Source organism: Eptesicus fuscus, chromosome 2, assembly GCF_027574615.1.
Source record: "Eptesicus fuscus isolate TK198812 chromosome 2, DD_ASM_mEF_20220401, whole genome shotgun sequence".
In the NCBI taxonomy this organism is placed as follows: domain Eukaryota; kingdom Metazoa; phylum Chordata; class Mammalia; order Chiroptera; family Vespertilionidae; genus Eptesicus; species Eptesicus fuscus.
In genome coordinates this window covers 582,737-599,793 of record NC_072474.1, presented here as the reverse complement: position 1 = coordinate 599,793, position 17,057 = coordinate 582,737, and the positions used below count along the sequence as shown (strand labels likewise).

General features: G+C 43.0%; 1 protein-coding gene across 1 annotated transcript; it reads right to left on the bottom strand.

Annotated features, from left to right (window-relative positions):
• Positions 1-5,566: 5,566 nt before the first annotated feature.
• On the bottom strand, positions 5,567-7,944 carry LOC129151166 (maternal embryonic leucine zipper kinase-like). The gene has a single exon (XM_054725128.1). It carries the CDS (start codon positions 7,942-7,944, stop codon positions 5,989-5,991), a length of 1,956 nt encoding a protein of 651 aa, XP_054581103.1. The 3' UTR covers positions 5,567-5,988.
• Positions 7,945-17,057: the final 9,113 nt, after the last annotated feature.

Genomic DNA, 17,057 nt, shown 5'->3' with positions numbered 1-17,057 from the left:
GAATAAGACTCCAGTTAGGTTTTTTTAAACTTGGACGAGGAGAGCTGAGGTTCAGCAGGGGGGAAGGAGGAGGCTGTAGACCGGGAATGGTGGGTGTCGGAAGCCCGGGGCGGATGGAGAGAGGCTGAGGGCTGGTCACTGGGAGCCCAGAGACCTGAGGCAGGGACACTGTCTTCCCTTCTCACCGTTATATTATCAGACTTTGGTTGAGTCACAGACTAAAAAAGGAGAATAAAATAATGCTATTGTGTGGCATTATTTGGTTGGTACATAAGTTTCTTAAATCATAAAGTTTTATTTTAGTATTAGAAAAAGTGTGAAGATCAGGAAAATGAACCTTTCAAAATAAAGGGCTCAGATGAACAACTACATGCCAACAAGCTGGACAATCTGGAGGAAATGGACAAATTCCTAGCAAAACAGTCTTCCAAAACTGAATCAGGAAGAATCAGAAAACCTGAACAGTCAATAACAAATAATGAAATTGAAGCAGTAACAAAACAAAACAAAACAAAAACTTCCAGCAAACAAAAGCCTGATCCAGATGGCTTCACAGTGGAGTTTTACCAAACATTCAAAGAACTAACAGCTACACTCCTCAAACTATTCAAAAAAAAAAAAAAATCCAAGAGGGAGGAACACTTCCCAGCTCTTTTTATGAGACCAGCATTATCCTAATTCCAAAACCAGATAAAGACACGACAAAGAAAGAGAATTACAGCCCAATATCCCTGATGAACATAGATGCTAAAATCCTCATAAGCCCATCAGAGAAAGATAAGTATCACATGATCTCACTCATATGTGGAATCTAATGAACAAAATAAACTGATGAATAAAATAGATCCGAAATAGAAGCATGGGACAGATGGTCAAATCTCAGAGGGAAGGCAGGAGTGGGTTGGGAGAAATTAACCGAAGAACTTTGATGCATATATGCATAACTCATGGACACAGACAATAGTGTGGTGAAGGCCTCAGGCAGGGGCTGGGGGGCTGGTGCGGGCTAGTAAGGGTCAATGGGGAAAAAAAGAGGACATATGTAATACCTTTAACAATAAAGATAGATAGATAGATAGATAGATAGGTAGATAAATGGCTCAGCCCAGCTGGTGTAGTACAGTGGTTGGGCGACAATCTATTAACCAGGAGGTCACTATGTGAATCCTGGACAAGGCACATGCCTGGGTTTTGGGCCCGATATCCAGAAGGAGGTGTGCAGGAGGCAGCTAATCAATGATTCTCTCTTATCATTGATGTTTCTATCTCTCCCTCTCCTCTAAAATCAATAAAAGTATCTTCTATAATAATAATAAAAGCATAATATGCTAATTAGACCAGACATCCTTCTGGATGAAGCTGGGGCTGTGAGGGAAGCCTGGGTCCCAGGTGCTGGAGGGAAGCCAGTGCCAACAGCTGGGGGGAAAGAAGGCTTACTCTTGCACGAATTTCGTGCATTGGGCCTCTAGTATTTAATAAAATTTAAAAAAAAAAAAACAACACAAAGGGCTCACCTACACTAATAAGTGTCTGGGTACTCCACCAGTTGTTTTTGCTCAGTGGTTAGAGCGTTGGCCTGCACACTGAAGGGTCCTGGGTTCAATTCCATTCCCAGTCAAGAGCATGTACCTAGGTTGCAGGCTCAATCCCCAGCCCTGGTTAGGTTATGTGTGGGAGGTAACCAATCTATGTGTCTCTCTCACATCTGTGTCTCTCTCTCTCTCTCTCTTTCTCTCTCTCTCTCTCTCTTCCTCTCTCTCCCTCCCTCCCTCCTGTCTCCTTCCCCTCAACTCTCTCTAAAAAAGTCAATGGGGAAAATATCCTCAGGTGATGAATAATAATCCTATATAATAAAGAGGTAATATGCAAATTGACCCTCACATCCTCACAAGATGTCTGCCTATGACCAGGCCAGCAGGGGGGTTAGTGAGGGACGACCAAACGACTAAACAGCAGGCTGCATGGAGTGACCAAGCTGGAAGGGGGGGCAGTTGGGGGCAACCAGGCCAGCAGGGGGGCATTTAAGGGTGACCAGGTCAGCAGGGGGGGCAGTTAGGGGCAACCAGACCAGCATGGAGGCAGTTGGGGGTGATTAAGCTGGCAGGGGTGGCAGTGAGGGGCAACTAGACCAGCGGGGGTGCAGTTGGGGGTGACCAGACTGGCAGGGAAGGGGCAGTTGGGGGAGACCTGGCCAGCAGCGGGGGGCAGATAGGGGCAACCAGGCCAGCAGCGGGGGGGGGGGGGGGGCAGTTAGGGGCGATCAGGCCAGCACACAGAGGCAGTGAAGGGCAATCAGGCCGGCAGGGAGCGGGCAGTTAGGACATCCCACTGGCCATTCGGACATCCCTCTCACAATCCAGGACTGCTGGCTCCCAACCACTCACCTGCCTGCCTGCCTGATTGCCCCTAACCACTCCCCTGCCAGCCTGATCGACACCTAACTGCTCCCTTGCCGGCCCCATTGCCCCTAACTGCCTTCCCCTGCTGGCCCGGTCACCCCTAACTGCCCTCCCCTGCAGGCCTGCTCACCCCTAACCATCCTCCCCTGCAGGCCTGATCACCCACAACTGCCCTCCTCTACTGGCCATCTTGTGGTGGCCATCTTGTGTCCACATGGGGGTGGCCATCTTATATGTTGGAGTGATGGTCAATTTGCATATTATCTCTTTATTATATAGGCTGACTCATAATGGGAAATCAGATAAAGAAACATCATCTCTCACTGCTGTAGATTCCAAGAATTCATCAAATTTCTCTTAGAGGGTTGATTATACTAAGATGGAGCTTATAGCAACAACAAAAAAAAAATTAAAAAAATGGAAATTCAATCTCACAAACATAGTTTCAATGCTCAGATTGCATATTTACACTAGTACCTACCTTGCTTAAGCCTAAATTTTCATCAGAACTAATAAGCGTCTGGGTAGTCTGCCAGTCAGTGAGGCAGGATAGATAGTAAGAAGCTAGGGAAATTCCTTGACATGTGGAAAAAGGGAAACTGAGACAAAATAATTAAATAAGGCCAAACAATTTGAATAATTTACTGCCAGGTAACGAATCACAAGGTTTTATCTTCCCTAACCAAGAACACAGGAGCAAATGGTTTACAACATTCCAGATCATTCAGGGGAAGACTGGTCCCTCTTCAATGACATTCTTTAAAAATAAAACCAACCAGAAAATAATTCTGACCCCCTCCCCTTACACACATTTTGATGGGTGCCCACTGGATTGCAACCAGGGGAGCAGTGGGTAGGATCAGCTTGTTCCCAGATTATCCCCTGAACCTGTCTCCAAGGTCCCCCATTTTCTCTGACTTTCCAGAGAGCTAACAGAAACCCTGTCTTGGCTTACTTTTTTTACTGAGACTTCTATTTCTCAGTGAGTCAAAACAGCCCCACATAGACTCTCTCTCCTTTCCTATTACATTTCTAGGAAGCCAAAGTAGCTCTAACTAGACTCTCCTGTTGCTTCTTCTACCTTAAGCCCTTCCTTTGTTTCACTTTCCCCAGCTTTAATAAGCATACTCTACCCATGCATGCACTCTTGCTAGAGCATGGCCACGCCTTTCATCTCTGCTGTCTTTCTCCTAAACTCCCCACAAATCTTGCAACCATGGGAGCAACAGATAGTTGCAGTTCGTCCTGGGCTTACTCCCTGAACCTGTCTCCAAGGCCCCTTTCTCTCTTACTTTCTCTTTCCTGTTGCTTCTTCTACCTTAAGCCCTTCCTTTGTTTCACTGTCTCCAGCTTTAATAAACGTACTCTCAAAATCACATGGACTCATATTTTGAACTCTTTCCTGCATGAAGTCATGAACCTCCACACTACCAGCCAACCTGAGGCAGACCCACTCTGTGCCTGGTCCCCATCTGGTAATATCAGGAGGTACATTATTCAAGGTACCAAGGGAGAAGATACCAGAATCATTGTCAGCATAACCAAGTTCATAATCAGCTGTCTCACAAGACCAGTAGTTTGGGGAGGGTTCAGGGCATGTTCAAAGGTTAGAACAGTAGGTCAAGATAGGGTTTCAGGACTGTGTGCTAAGGCACCCCTTCATATGATACCAGGGGAGGGAAGTCATTTACATAAGTCACAAAATGAAGGATCTAAGCCTAAATAAAGAGATTGTAAAAATTACTAATGAAAATCCTTAGAGATTTTGATGAGGGAATATTCCAAACATATCATTCCAATTATCCTGTCTCTGACCAGTATATCTGATAATCAGAAAAATAATGAATGACCATTAAAAGTTTAAGATTTTTTCAGGATCTGGGAGGAGGTCACTGGGAACAGCCTTACCACCACTGCAATCTGCGCCAGGCTGGACAGCATGGCCCTGCCCTCAGAAGTCAGAGTCCAGGAACTGCGGTGTTTGCCATGGAAAGGACTCTTACCTCCCCAGTCCCAGGCACCACTGGAACCATGTACCTGGAGTGCTTGGGGTAAGCTGGTTGGGGTAGCACTGGTTGTAGAGCCTGCATTGGGAGTACAACAGTGGGAGTCCAAGGCTGAGACTTGCTGGAGAAAGCAAAATCAATGCCCTGCCATAGTTCTGCCTGGATCTGAGCCTAAATAAAGAGATTGTAAAAATTACTAATGAAAATTCTATTTCTGATCTGAGGTAAGGAAGAAGGGCTCTGGGCTGGAAAATATGTGCCCCCTGTGGCTGTCAGGGACTTGGACATTTGGCCTAGTCAGAGTCTGGGCAGAAGTCCTGCCCAGCAGGGACCATCAGTGCTGAAAAATTGGAGTCCCAATTGGGGCTGCTATTTTTTATCCCCTACTGCTTGATGTGGCAGTAGGGTGCCCCTAACCTTGGCACAGCTAAGGTATTGGAAGGAAAGGAATACCCCCCATTTCTCCTACAATCTACGGGAACCACCCCTAACCAAGTCTGCTCAAACCATCCTGGAAAAGACCATGATTCCCCTGCAGAGTCCAGTTCCATGGTGGGAAAGGGAAGCAAGCTCAGAACAGGGACATTCAAGGTGTGAGACCCAAAGCAAACCCAGCCTCTGGGCAATGGAGCTACCCCCTACCCCCGCCAGACTATATGGGGCTCCACACTGCCATGCTTCAGTCAAATTGTCCAGCACTAGGCAGGGATGGGACTTACATTGACCTCCACCAGAGAACCTCTCAGGAGGATTAGGACTGACACACCAAGGAGCCAGATTCAACATCAGAGAAAAATCCAAAGTTGCACAAATAGCAGAGAAAATGTTTTGTTCCATATTCTTTTTTTTTTTTTTCATTCTCTCCCCTAATTCTTTTGTTCTTGTGTCTTTTAGCATTTTTTTCTTTCTTTCCTTTTCCAGAATTTTTGTTGTTTTGTTTTTTGTGTTCTTTTTTATTTTGTCTTGTTTTATCTTGTTTGTTCTGTCAGCACCTGTATAACAACTGGCACAATGTGTTTGGGGTTAAGCCTCAGTCAGCAAGCCTGAGGGCTGAGCCCACCCATGAATGAGAAAAAAGCAATCAAAATCCAAATACAATAGGAGGGCCTAAATAACCCACACAAGGGACATTCCTAGAGCACCCAGCTCAGAAGATCAAGGAGACTACACCACTGGGTCCCACAAGAAGTCCACTTCATCAAGACTGGGAGGCATAACAGTCTTTTTTTTTTTTTTTTTTTTGACAGTCACAAATGGTTTTATTTCAGAAAGAAATCACACATTAAAAGGAGACGTAGTTAAGAGCCTACATTCACATATGGGAGTGAGTCTAGGAAAGTCAACAGTTGTTAATACACAGAGCCATATGATTAAAAAAAGACAGAACAGATAATGACAGATAGGCTAGTCTTAGATTCATCCACAAAATAGTATCTTTTGTTTAAGAACAAAAATATATTGGTCTTTAAGATAGCTCTTTAAAAAGGAGTTTGTCATTCCAATGGACTTTGAAAATCAAACCAATCACACCAGTCTCTGTATCACACCCATCCTCTTCCAGCAGCATGGGAACCATCCGTCAGTTACACCTTGCAGCTAGACAGGATGTCTTCCACTAATCTCTTGTAAACCCAGGCATCACCCTTAAGCCGCTGCCTCCTGATACCCACCACATCGGCTTTCTGAAGCTGGCATACTTCTAGTTCAAACTGCATTGTCACTTTGCCAAAATCTGACTGTGTTTGACACTTCAGTGTATAGCCCTTCCGCACAAAGTCAACGTGCTTCTTTGGAAGAATAGACATTATTTCATTCAAGAGCTGATCTGGATTCACCAATCTGGTTGTAGTCACATTATAGTGAAGCTTTCGTCTTCTTGGTCCGTCTTTGACACAGCCCTTCCATTTGCTCCTGGTAAACACAGTAATAACCTTATCCAACCCCCTTTCAAGGCTGCCAAACACTTTGGTTCCTTTTCTTTTTGGAGTATCCTCTACATGTGCATGATTGAGATCCAGTTCCACTGAGCGGCACCGCCTCTCAGGGCTAATGACCCCTGTCGTTAACTTCTCTGTTCCTGCAGAATTTACTGGCATTTTAATTGGGGTTTCCTTCAGGCACTGGTTTCTAACTTTCGAGGGTGTAGTGTAATGATTTGGGGTAGTGAGTATTTCTCTTTTGTGCTGGTTCTTATTAACTGGAGTCTTTGGCTCTGGAAGTACAAAGCCGTCTTCATTCTTTACAGCAGACTTGGGAGTATATATATTCTCTTTGTTCTTTAATTTATTGGCAGATGCTTTGCATGAAACTGGAGTTAATGATTTAGATTCCAAACCGTTTGATTCTGTCCAATGCTTGGCAAACTGTGGTGTTTGGGGAGTAGCCACACCTATTGATGAATTGTCTTCATACCATTCATATTCTGTTAATCCAGCCACATAATTTTCATCACTTGTGGTCATATCTTCTAAACTCAGGTTCTTTGACTCGACGTTTGTTAATGGGGTACCACTGACTTGTCCCCAGGAAAAAGGTGGAAGCCTTAAACGAACTGGTTTCCCCCGAGCCTTCTTGGCTAGAAGCAGAAGATAGGTAGCTGTGAGATGATCATATTGCCACAATGAAATTAAATCCTCCATTGTTTGCCTGTTGTTTTTATGATGTACAGAAAGTTCTGTTATACAATCTTCATCAAGGTGAATAAGAGGATTCTTGCTTTGCCACTCAATAGGACAGTTGTAATCTTGCATGATCCAGGGATGGCTCAATAGATTTTTCACAGAAATCCGTTTCTTTGGGTCCACCTGAAGCATTTGTTGAAGAAGCATAATGCTACTGGGAGAGAGCCACTTAGGAACCTCATATTTCCCTTTCATAATCTTCTTGTACAAAACCATAACATTATCATCATCAAATGGTAGAAAGCCACACATAAGTACATATAAGAGTATGCCCATGCTCCAAACATCTGCCTCTGATCCCAAATACGATTTGCCTTGTATTAATTCGGGTGCTGCATAAGCAAGACTCCCACAGCATGTCTGTAGATGGTAATCCTTGTTACCCTTCGGTTTCGCACAGAGACCAAAGTCAATCAGCTTTATTTTATGATATTCATCAAACAACAAATTTTCCGGTTTGAGGTCCCTGTGAGCATAGCCCTGGCTGTGCAAGTATGCAACTGCAGAAACGATCTGACGGAAGACGACACGGGTCTCCTCCTCTGACAGGCGATCTTGGGAAATTATGTAGTCAAACAGCTCTCCTCCAGGGCAATACTCAAGAACCATGAATATTTTGTTGGTTGTCTCCAACACATGGTAGAGTTGACATATATGCTGATGTCTCAGGTTCTTCAAGGCATCAATCTCTGTTTTGATCCGGGGCAAATCACTCCCCAGTGCATTTTTATCCATGATTTTTATAGCTACCATTTCTCCAGTAAGGATATGGCACGCAAGTTTGACCTTTGCAAAGCCACCTGTCCCAATAGTTTCATATATTTCATAGTATTTGAGAAGTTCATCATAATCTTTCATAGTCCTGCTGGAAGTTTACTCAAAATCACAAAAAGAACCTGAGGGGCGGAGGGCCAGGCAGGGCGCGGCCGGGCACAGGGACAGAGTCACCCGCTCAGGGTCCGGGCGAAGCTGCGAGTGCCCAGAGATCCTCCGTGCCTTTTAGATCCTGCCCATAACAGTCTTATCCAAAGACACAAACACAAAGAAACAGCAAAAATGGAGAAACAGAAACAGGCCACGAATGAAAAAAACAGGAGGAATCTCCAGAGAAAAAGAGCTAAATGAAATGAAGGCAAACAATTTATCAGAGTATAAAGTAATGGTTTTTAGAATGCTCAACAGCATGAAAAGGAACATAGAAACCATGAAAAATAATCAGCCGGAAATGAAGAATGACATATCTGAAGTAAAGAACACACTGGTAGGAATTAACAGTAGGTTAGAAGAAGTAGAGGATCAAATCAATGGATTAGAAGACAAGGTAGAAAAAAAAATGACTCAATCAGAGCAGCTAAATTAATTAATTAATTAATCAAAAAGCCTGAGAACAGTTTAAGGGAATTTTGGTAAAATGTGAAATGTAATAACATCTGCATCATAGGAGCATGAGAGGGAGAAGAAAGTGAGCATGGGATAGAGAAATTGTTTCAAGAAATAATGACAGAAAACTTCCCTACCCTGGTGAAGGGAAAAGTTATACAAGTTCAGGAACCTCAGACAGTCCCAAACAATATCAACACAAAGAGACCAACACCAAGACACATCATAATTAAAATAGCAAAGGTTAAAGACAAAGAGAGAATCTTAAGGGCAGCAAGAGAGAGACAATTAGTTACCTAAAAGGAAGCTCCCATACGCTGCCAGATGATTTCTCAACAGAAACAAGACAGGGAAGAAGAGGATGATGCGAAATATTCAAAGTAATGAAAATCAAGGATCTAAAATGAAGACTACTCTATCCAGCAAGGCTTTCATTAAAAAAACTGAGGATGAAATAAAGATATTTCCAGACCAAAAAAAAAAAGGCTAAGGAAGTTTATTAGCACCAAACCAGCATTGCAAGAAATGTTAAAGAGACTGCTCACACAGAATGAAAGTGAAGGGATGGAAAATATGTTTCCATGCAAATGGAAAAAAGAGCAGGGGTATCTCTACTTATATCTGACAAAATAGAATTCAAAGCAAAAGCCATAACAAGAGACAAAGAAGGTCACTACATACTGCTTACAGGGTGGTTCTGACAAGAGGTATATAACTCTGGTAAACATACATGCACCCAATATAGAAGCAAAGATATATATATATATATATATATATATATATATATATATATATACACACACACACACACACACATATATATATATATATATATATATATATATATATATATATATACATACACACACACATATACACATATTTATATATATTATGCTAATTAGACCAGGCATCCTTCTGGATGACCTTCCAGACAAAGCCAGGTGCCTGCCAGTGGCTGAAGGGAAGCCCAGATCCCGGGTGCCAGAGGGAAGCTGTTGCTGGCACCTGGAGGAAGGAAGACCTACTCTTGCATGAATTTCGTGCATCGGGCCTCTAATATATATATATCCTCTTACAGGTATTCAAGGGAGAGATTGACAGTAATACAGTCACAGTAAGGAACTTTAACATCCTATTGATATCACTGCATATATCTTCAACAAGGAAACAATGACCTTAAACAACACACTCCGTCAGATGCATTTAATTGACATTTACAGACCATTTCACCCCAAAGCTGTAGAATATGAATTCTTCTCAAGTGTACATCAGACATTCTCAAAGATAGACCACATGTAAGGACACAAAATAAGTCTCTACAAGTTCAAGAAGACTGAAATCATATCAAGCATCTTCTCAGATCATAATGGCATGAAGATAGAAATCAACTACAGTAAAAACTCCCCAAAACATTCAAACACATGGAGGCTAAATAGCATGTTATTAAACAACTAGTAGCCCTGCGCACGAATCCATGTGCCAGTAGCTCTCCAATAGCTCACTGCTGCCCTCCAGTAGCTCTCCGCCTGCTGCCCAACCCTCCTGTGGCTCCCTCCGCCCCCTGTCTCCCCCTCATAGCTTGCTGCCATGCCCCCTCCTGTAGCTCTCCCCTGCCTTCTTGTAGCTCACTGCCCCACCCTCCTGCTGATCCGTGATCCAGTAGTTATGTGGTCTGTTGTTACGCTTCATGGTATAATGACCATTTGCATATTACATCTTTATTATATATGATGAATAAGTTACCAATGAGATCAAGAAGAAATAAAAGAGTGCCTGGGAACAAATGAAAATGAACACATAACAACCCAAAATAAATGGGACATAGCAAAAGCAGTCCTAAGAGGGAAGTTCATAGCATTATAGGCCTACCTGAGGAAACAAGAAAAGTCTCAAATAAACTATCTAACCCTAAAACTAAAATAACTACAAAAAGAACAACAAGAAAAGCCCAAATGAAGTAGAGGGAGGAAATAATGACATAGAGACTAAAAGAGTAATACAAAAGATCAATGAAACCAAGAACTGATTGCTTGAAAGGATAAACAAGATTGATGAACCTTTAGCCAGACTTATCAAGAAACAAAGAGAGAGGAACCCACTAAATAAATGAAAGAGGTGAAGTAACAACGGACACCACAGAAATACAAAGAATTGTAAGAAAATATTATGAACAATTAAATGCCTACAAATTGGACAACCTGGGCAAAATGGATTCCTAGAAACATACAATCTTCCAAAAACTCAATCAGGAAGAATCATAAAACCAGAGAAGATCAATAAAAACTACTGAAATTGAAGCAGTAGTAAAAAATACTTCCAGCAAACAAAAGTCCTGGCAGGATGGCTTCACAGTCAAATTTTACCAAACATTCAAAGAAGAACTAACAACTATCCTCCTCAAGACTTCCAGGCTCTTTTTTTTTTTTTTTTTTTTTTTTGCTGCCTCTTGCACACCCCCTACTGGGGATGTGCCCACAACCAAGGTACATGCCCTTGACCGGAATCAAACCTGGTACCCTTGAGTCCGCAGGCCGACTCTCTATCCACTGAGCCAAACTAGTTTCGGCCCAGGCTCTTTTTATGAGACCAGAATTATCCTAATTCCACAATGAGATAAAGACACTACAAAGAAAGAAAATTGTAGGCTAATATATCTGATGAACATAGATGCCAAATCCTCAGCTAAATTAGCAGGTCAGAATTAAAAATACATTAGCAGGTCTTACACTATGATCAAGTGGGATTTATTCCAGGGATACAAGGCTGATACAATATTTGCAAATCAACAAATATTATACATCACATAAACAAAATAAAGGAGAAAATCACATGGTCATATCAATAGATGCAGAAACAGCATTCAACAAAATCCAGCACCCATCTATAATAATAAAAGTGTAACATGCTAATTAGACCAGACAGCCGAACGACCTTCCGACGTCCTTCCAGACAACACCAGGGCTGGGAGGGCTGAGCTAAGCCACTGTGGCTGCAAGGGCTGAGGCAAGGCAAGCTGCTGTGGCTGCGAGAGTCGAGCCCCTTGCATGAATTTCATGCATTGGGCCTCTAGTCTATACTAATAAAAGCCTAGGTAGCCCTCGCACCCTCACATTATCACAATATGGCCACCCCCATGTTGTCACAAGATGGCCGCCCCATGTCATCACAAGATGGCCACCATAAGATGGCCAACAGGGGAGGGCAGTTGGGAGCAACCAGGCCTGCAGAGGAGGGCAGTTAGGGTTGATGAGGCCTGCAGGGAAGGGCAGTTAGGGGTGACCAGGCTGGCAGGGGAGGGCAGTTAGAGGTGACCAGGCTGGCAGGGGAGGGCATTTTGGGGCAATCAGGCCTGCAGGGGAGGGGACCCCACCAGTGCATGAATCATGCACTGGGACTCTAGTTTTTTATAAAAAATCTCTCAGGAAAGTAGGAATAGAGGGGACATACCTCAACATGATAAAGGCCATATATGACACACCTACAGCGAACATCATACTTAATGGGCAAAAACTAAAACCATTTCCCTTAAGATTGGGAACAAAACAGTGATATCTGCTTTCATGACTCTTATTCACTATAGTACTACTGGAAGTCCTAGCCACAGCAATCAGACAAGAAGAAAAAAATAAAAGGCATCCAAATTGGAATGGAGGAAGTAAAACTGTCATTACTCATAGATTACATGATATTATATGCATCCAAAACTACTAGATTAAAAAAATGAATTCAGCAAAGAAGCAGGATATAAAATTAACATCCAGAAATTGATGGCATTTTTATACACCAATAATGAACTCTCAGAAAATGAAACTAAAGAAAATCCCATCAGGCAAAGTCTGGGATAATTAAAATGTATAAGAGAACAGTGGTGACCTGGGGGAGAACTTATGAAACCTTGTCTCCTGCTTTTGCTGAATATTATTTTTGTTATGCTAGACTCCAAGTCCCTATCGGGGACCTGGTCAGGCGGCTGCCGGTGCTAACCCACGCCTTCTGCCCTGGTCCGTGATCCGTGATCACGCCGCCTGCCCTGGTCCGTGATCCCTATCCGGGACCTGGTCAGGCAGCTGTCGGCACTAACCCACGCTGCTTGCCCTGGTTCGTGATCCGTGATCACGCCGCCTGCCCTGGTCCATGATCCATGATGGCGGACCTGGGCAGGCAGATGCCGGTGCTAACCCACGCTGCCTGCCCTGGTCCGTGATCTGTGATGGCGGACCTGGTAAGGCAGCTGTTGTTACTAACCCACGCCGCCTGCCCTGGTCCGTGATCCATGATGGCGGACCTGGGCAGGTGGCTGCCTGTGCTAACCCACACCGCCTGCCCTGGTCCATAATCCGTGATGGCGGACCTGGGTAGGCGGCTGCGGGCGCTAACCCACGCTGCCTGCCATGGTCCGTGATCCCTGATCGGGGCTTCGAGTCAGCCGCCGCTGGTGGCGGCTGACTTGAAGCCCCTATCCAGGACCTTGTCAGCCAGCTGCCGGCACTAACCGCCTGCCCCAGTCTACCATGATGGCTTGGATTCCACCGGCAGTGGGCGCTGTCCCCTCCCCCCATCATCTTTGCTGGTTTAATGTGTATATTTGCTCCTGATTGGCTGGTGGGCGTGGCTTATGGGTATAGTGAAGGTACGGTCAATTTGCATATTACTGTTTTATTAGGTAGGGTTATTATTTAATAGCCATAGTTTTGCTCTTAACATTCAAGTTTTGAAAATGATAATATGTATGTAATTTAGTTTTGCATTGGCATTGTTTAAAATTGTTTTAATATTAGAGCTTTATTATTAATGTTTAAATTTTACTTTTATTATTAGTAGACTAAAAAATAAAAAAAGGGGGATCTGTTGGTGCTAGGGTGTAAGCTGACACGGTCCTTGCACCTGAAGGGGCTAGCAAGGCTGGGACCCTTACCCACACAGCTTTCCCAGACTTGTTTGGATGGCGGTTATCAGTAGAATGAGAGCAACCTTTGTTGAATGAGAACAGCCTTTCATGGCTTACCAAGAAGTCTGTAACTATTTTACTGAGATTTGCTGTATCAAGAATTTGTCCTTCTGCTCTATCTCTCCCTTAGAGATTAAGAGGAACAAAGAGTACATTCCTCTTCACAGACCTCCTATTCAGTGTTTTGTGTATAAAAGGCATTATACAATTAATAAACGGTGCTACAGCCTCTCGAAGACTCGTACACCTCCTGACCCTGCTGTCCTGTCTTCCTTTCTTTTCTCCAATCCCACCTCCCTACCTCAGCCCGGTTCAACTTGTCAGGCTGGCCCTGAGACACAGCAAAAGAAACCATCATCAAAATGAAAAGAGAACTGCCCTAACCGGTTTGGCTCAGTGGATAGAGCGTTGGCCTACAGACTCAAGGGTCCCAGGTTCGATTCCAGTCAAGGGCATGTACCTTGGTTGTGGGCACATACCCAGTAGGGAGTGTGCAGGAAGCAGCTGATAGATGTTTCTAACTCTCTATCCCTCTCCCTTCCTCTCTGTAAAAAATTAATAAAAAATATTTTTAAAAAATGAAAAGAGAACCTACTTTATTGAAGAACATATCTTTCAATGATATATCTGATAAGGGGTTAATTTCCAAAATATATAAAGAACTCATACAACTTAACAAAAGGAAGATAAACAATCCAAATAAAAAAATGGTCAAAGGACCAGAATAGACATTTCTCCAAAGAGGACATGTAGATGGCTAAGAGACATATGAAAAAATGTTCAATGTAACTAATCATCAAAGAGATGTAAATCAAAATTACAATGATATCTCACCTGCCAGAATGGCTACCATCAATAAATCAACAAATATCCCTAGCTGGCTTGGCTCAGTGGCTAGAGCGTCAGCCTGCAGACTGAAGGGTCCCAGGTTTGATTCCGGCCAAGGGCACATGCCTGGGTTGCGGGCTCGACCCCCAGTAGGGGGCGTGCAGGAGACAGCCAATCAATGATTCTCTCTCATCATTAATGTCTCTATCTCTTTCTCCTTCTCCCTTCCTCTCTAAAATCAATAAAGAAATATATTTTAAAAATAAATAAATCAACAAATAACAAGTGTTGATGAGTATGTGGAGAAAAAGGAACACTAGTTCACTGCTAATGAGAATGCTGACTGGTGCAGCCATTATGGAAAAACAGTATGGGATTTCCTCAAAAAATTTAAAAAATGGAAGTGCTGTTTGACCAAGTGATCCCACTTCTAGAAATATATCCTAAGAATCAGAAAACACCAATCAGAAAGAATACATGCACGCCTTTGTTCATAGAAGCGTTATTTACAATAGTTGAGATCTGGTAACAGCCCAAGTACCCATCAGTAGCTGAGTGGATAAAAAAGCTGCAGTACATTTACACAATGGAATCCAATGCAGCTGTAGAAAAAGAGGATCTCTTACCCAGCATGGATGGACCTGGAGATTATTATGCTAAGTGAAATAAGCCAGTCAAAGAAAGACAAATGTCATATGATCTCACTTATATGTGGAATATGATGAACAAAATAAACTGACAAAAAAAATGGGTCCAGATGCATGGATACATGGAACAGACTGAGATTGCTCAGAGGGAGCAGGGGAAGCAACTAAAAGCAAATAAGCAAAAAACTTGTATGCATATATACATAGCCCATGGACACAGACACTAGTGTGGTTAAGGCTTGGGGTGGGACCAGGTTTGGTTGTAGTGGGGCAAAGGGGTTGGAAATGGGGGACATCTGTAATATAGTCAACAATTTTAAAATTTCATTAAAAATTTTTTTAAATCATCATAATCCAAATAAGTGTTCAGAGACTACCATACAGACAGTAGCAAAATTTGTATGATACTGAAAGTAATCTGTAATTAAAAAATAAATTAAAGTGGTAAAATACCCAAAATGAATTCTTTAAATTTGTATATATACCACATTACCATCAATTTTGAAAGGAGATAAATAATAAGTGATTAAAAATGGCAGCAGCATAAGAGGACATGCTCCCTGGACCAAACTGAAATTACAACTAAAATTCAGAAAAACTTCCTGAATAATCAACAAAGACTCACTGGAGAGAACCCTGATAACTGAGGACTGAAAGTGGAGACCGCATAGAGACAAATAGGAGGGGCAGAGGCACGAAAGGGCTGGCTGGGCTCCCACAGTCAGCAGCTGAAGTTCTGGAGAGATATCTCAGCTGTGGGGGGTTGCCACTGAGAACTCTGGAGTCTAATCCCCAAGACAGGTCTTCCAGCAGAGAGCACCAGAACTGTGAAGGGTACACACATAACATCTGTCTGTGAAAAGCAGCAGGGTTGCTGTCTGCCAGGGAAGATGGCTGGAAATTCAGGCACCTTATTAAAGGGCCAATGCAAAAATTCCTTGTGAAGCCACTCACCTGGAGCTCTGGCAGAGGGAAGGCAGAGTGGACTGGAGCTGTGTGAGCAGAAACCGGGATTGGGGTTCTGGAGTTAGAGCTCAGAAGACAGACAACCTGGTTTTCTGTGCTTAGTCATTCCTTCATGCTGTGGAGATCATCTTTCTCACCCAGATATTTTCTATACAGGCGGCCTTGCATGGGGGAAAGACAGTTGACCCACCCTATTGGAAAACACCTTGCCTCACAGTGCGGTGCGGAGTTGCTGAGGCCCAGTAAGAGACTGAGAATAGCAATTAGCCTCCAGGCAGAAGAAATTGCCCCACCCTGTTGATAAAACTCTTGTCACACTGCTAGACAATTGCTTGAGAGCAATTCGAAATGGAATCCTTTGTCTGTAGACAAAGGTGGTCTCTGGAGACTTTCAATCTTTTCCTGATCTAATTAGCAAGAAACAGCATTTGACACTGTCCTGAACTAGAGATTGACAGGTGTAGCAGATCTACCTAATGCATAGACACAAACCAAGCAGGCAGCCAAAATGAGGAGACAAAAAAACAACAACAACAAAACCAACAACCCCCAAATGAAAGAACAAGAGAATTCTCCAGAAAAAGAGATAAGTGAAATGGAGATAAGAAGTTCAGGAGGCACACAAGTTCAGGAGGCGCAGAGAACCCCAAACACAAAGAACCCAAACAGGCCCTGCCCAGACACATCATAATTAAAATGCCAAAAATTAAAGACAAAGAGAGAATCTTAAAGGCAGCTAGAAAAGCAAACTGTTACTTACAAAGGAGTTCCCACAAGGCTGACACCTGATTATTCATCAGAAACTCTACAGGCCAGAAGGGAATGGCATGAAGTACTCAAGGTAATGGAAAGCAAGGATCTGAAACCAAGATTACTATACACAGCAAGGCTATCATCCAGAATAGAAGGTCAAATAAAGAGCTTCCCAGACCAAAATAAAAGGCTAAAGGTGTACATCACCACCAAACCAACATTACAAGAAATGCTAAAGGGACTGCTGTAATGAGAAGAAAAGAGAGAAACCTAGGCATACAGATTTAAAATGACAATAAATCAGTACCTAGCAATAATAACCCTAAATGTAAATGGATTAAATGCTCTAATCAAAAGGCATAGGGTAGCTGGATGGACACAAAAACATGACCGAACTATATGCTGTCTACAAGAGACCCACCTCAGAACAAAAGACACACACAGAA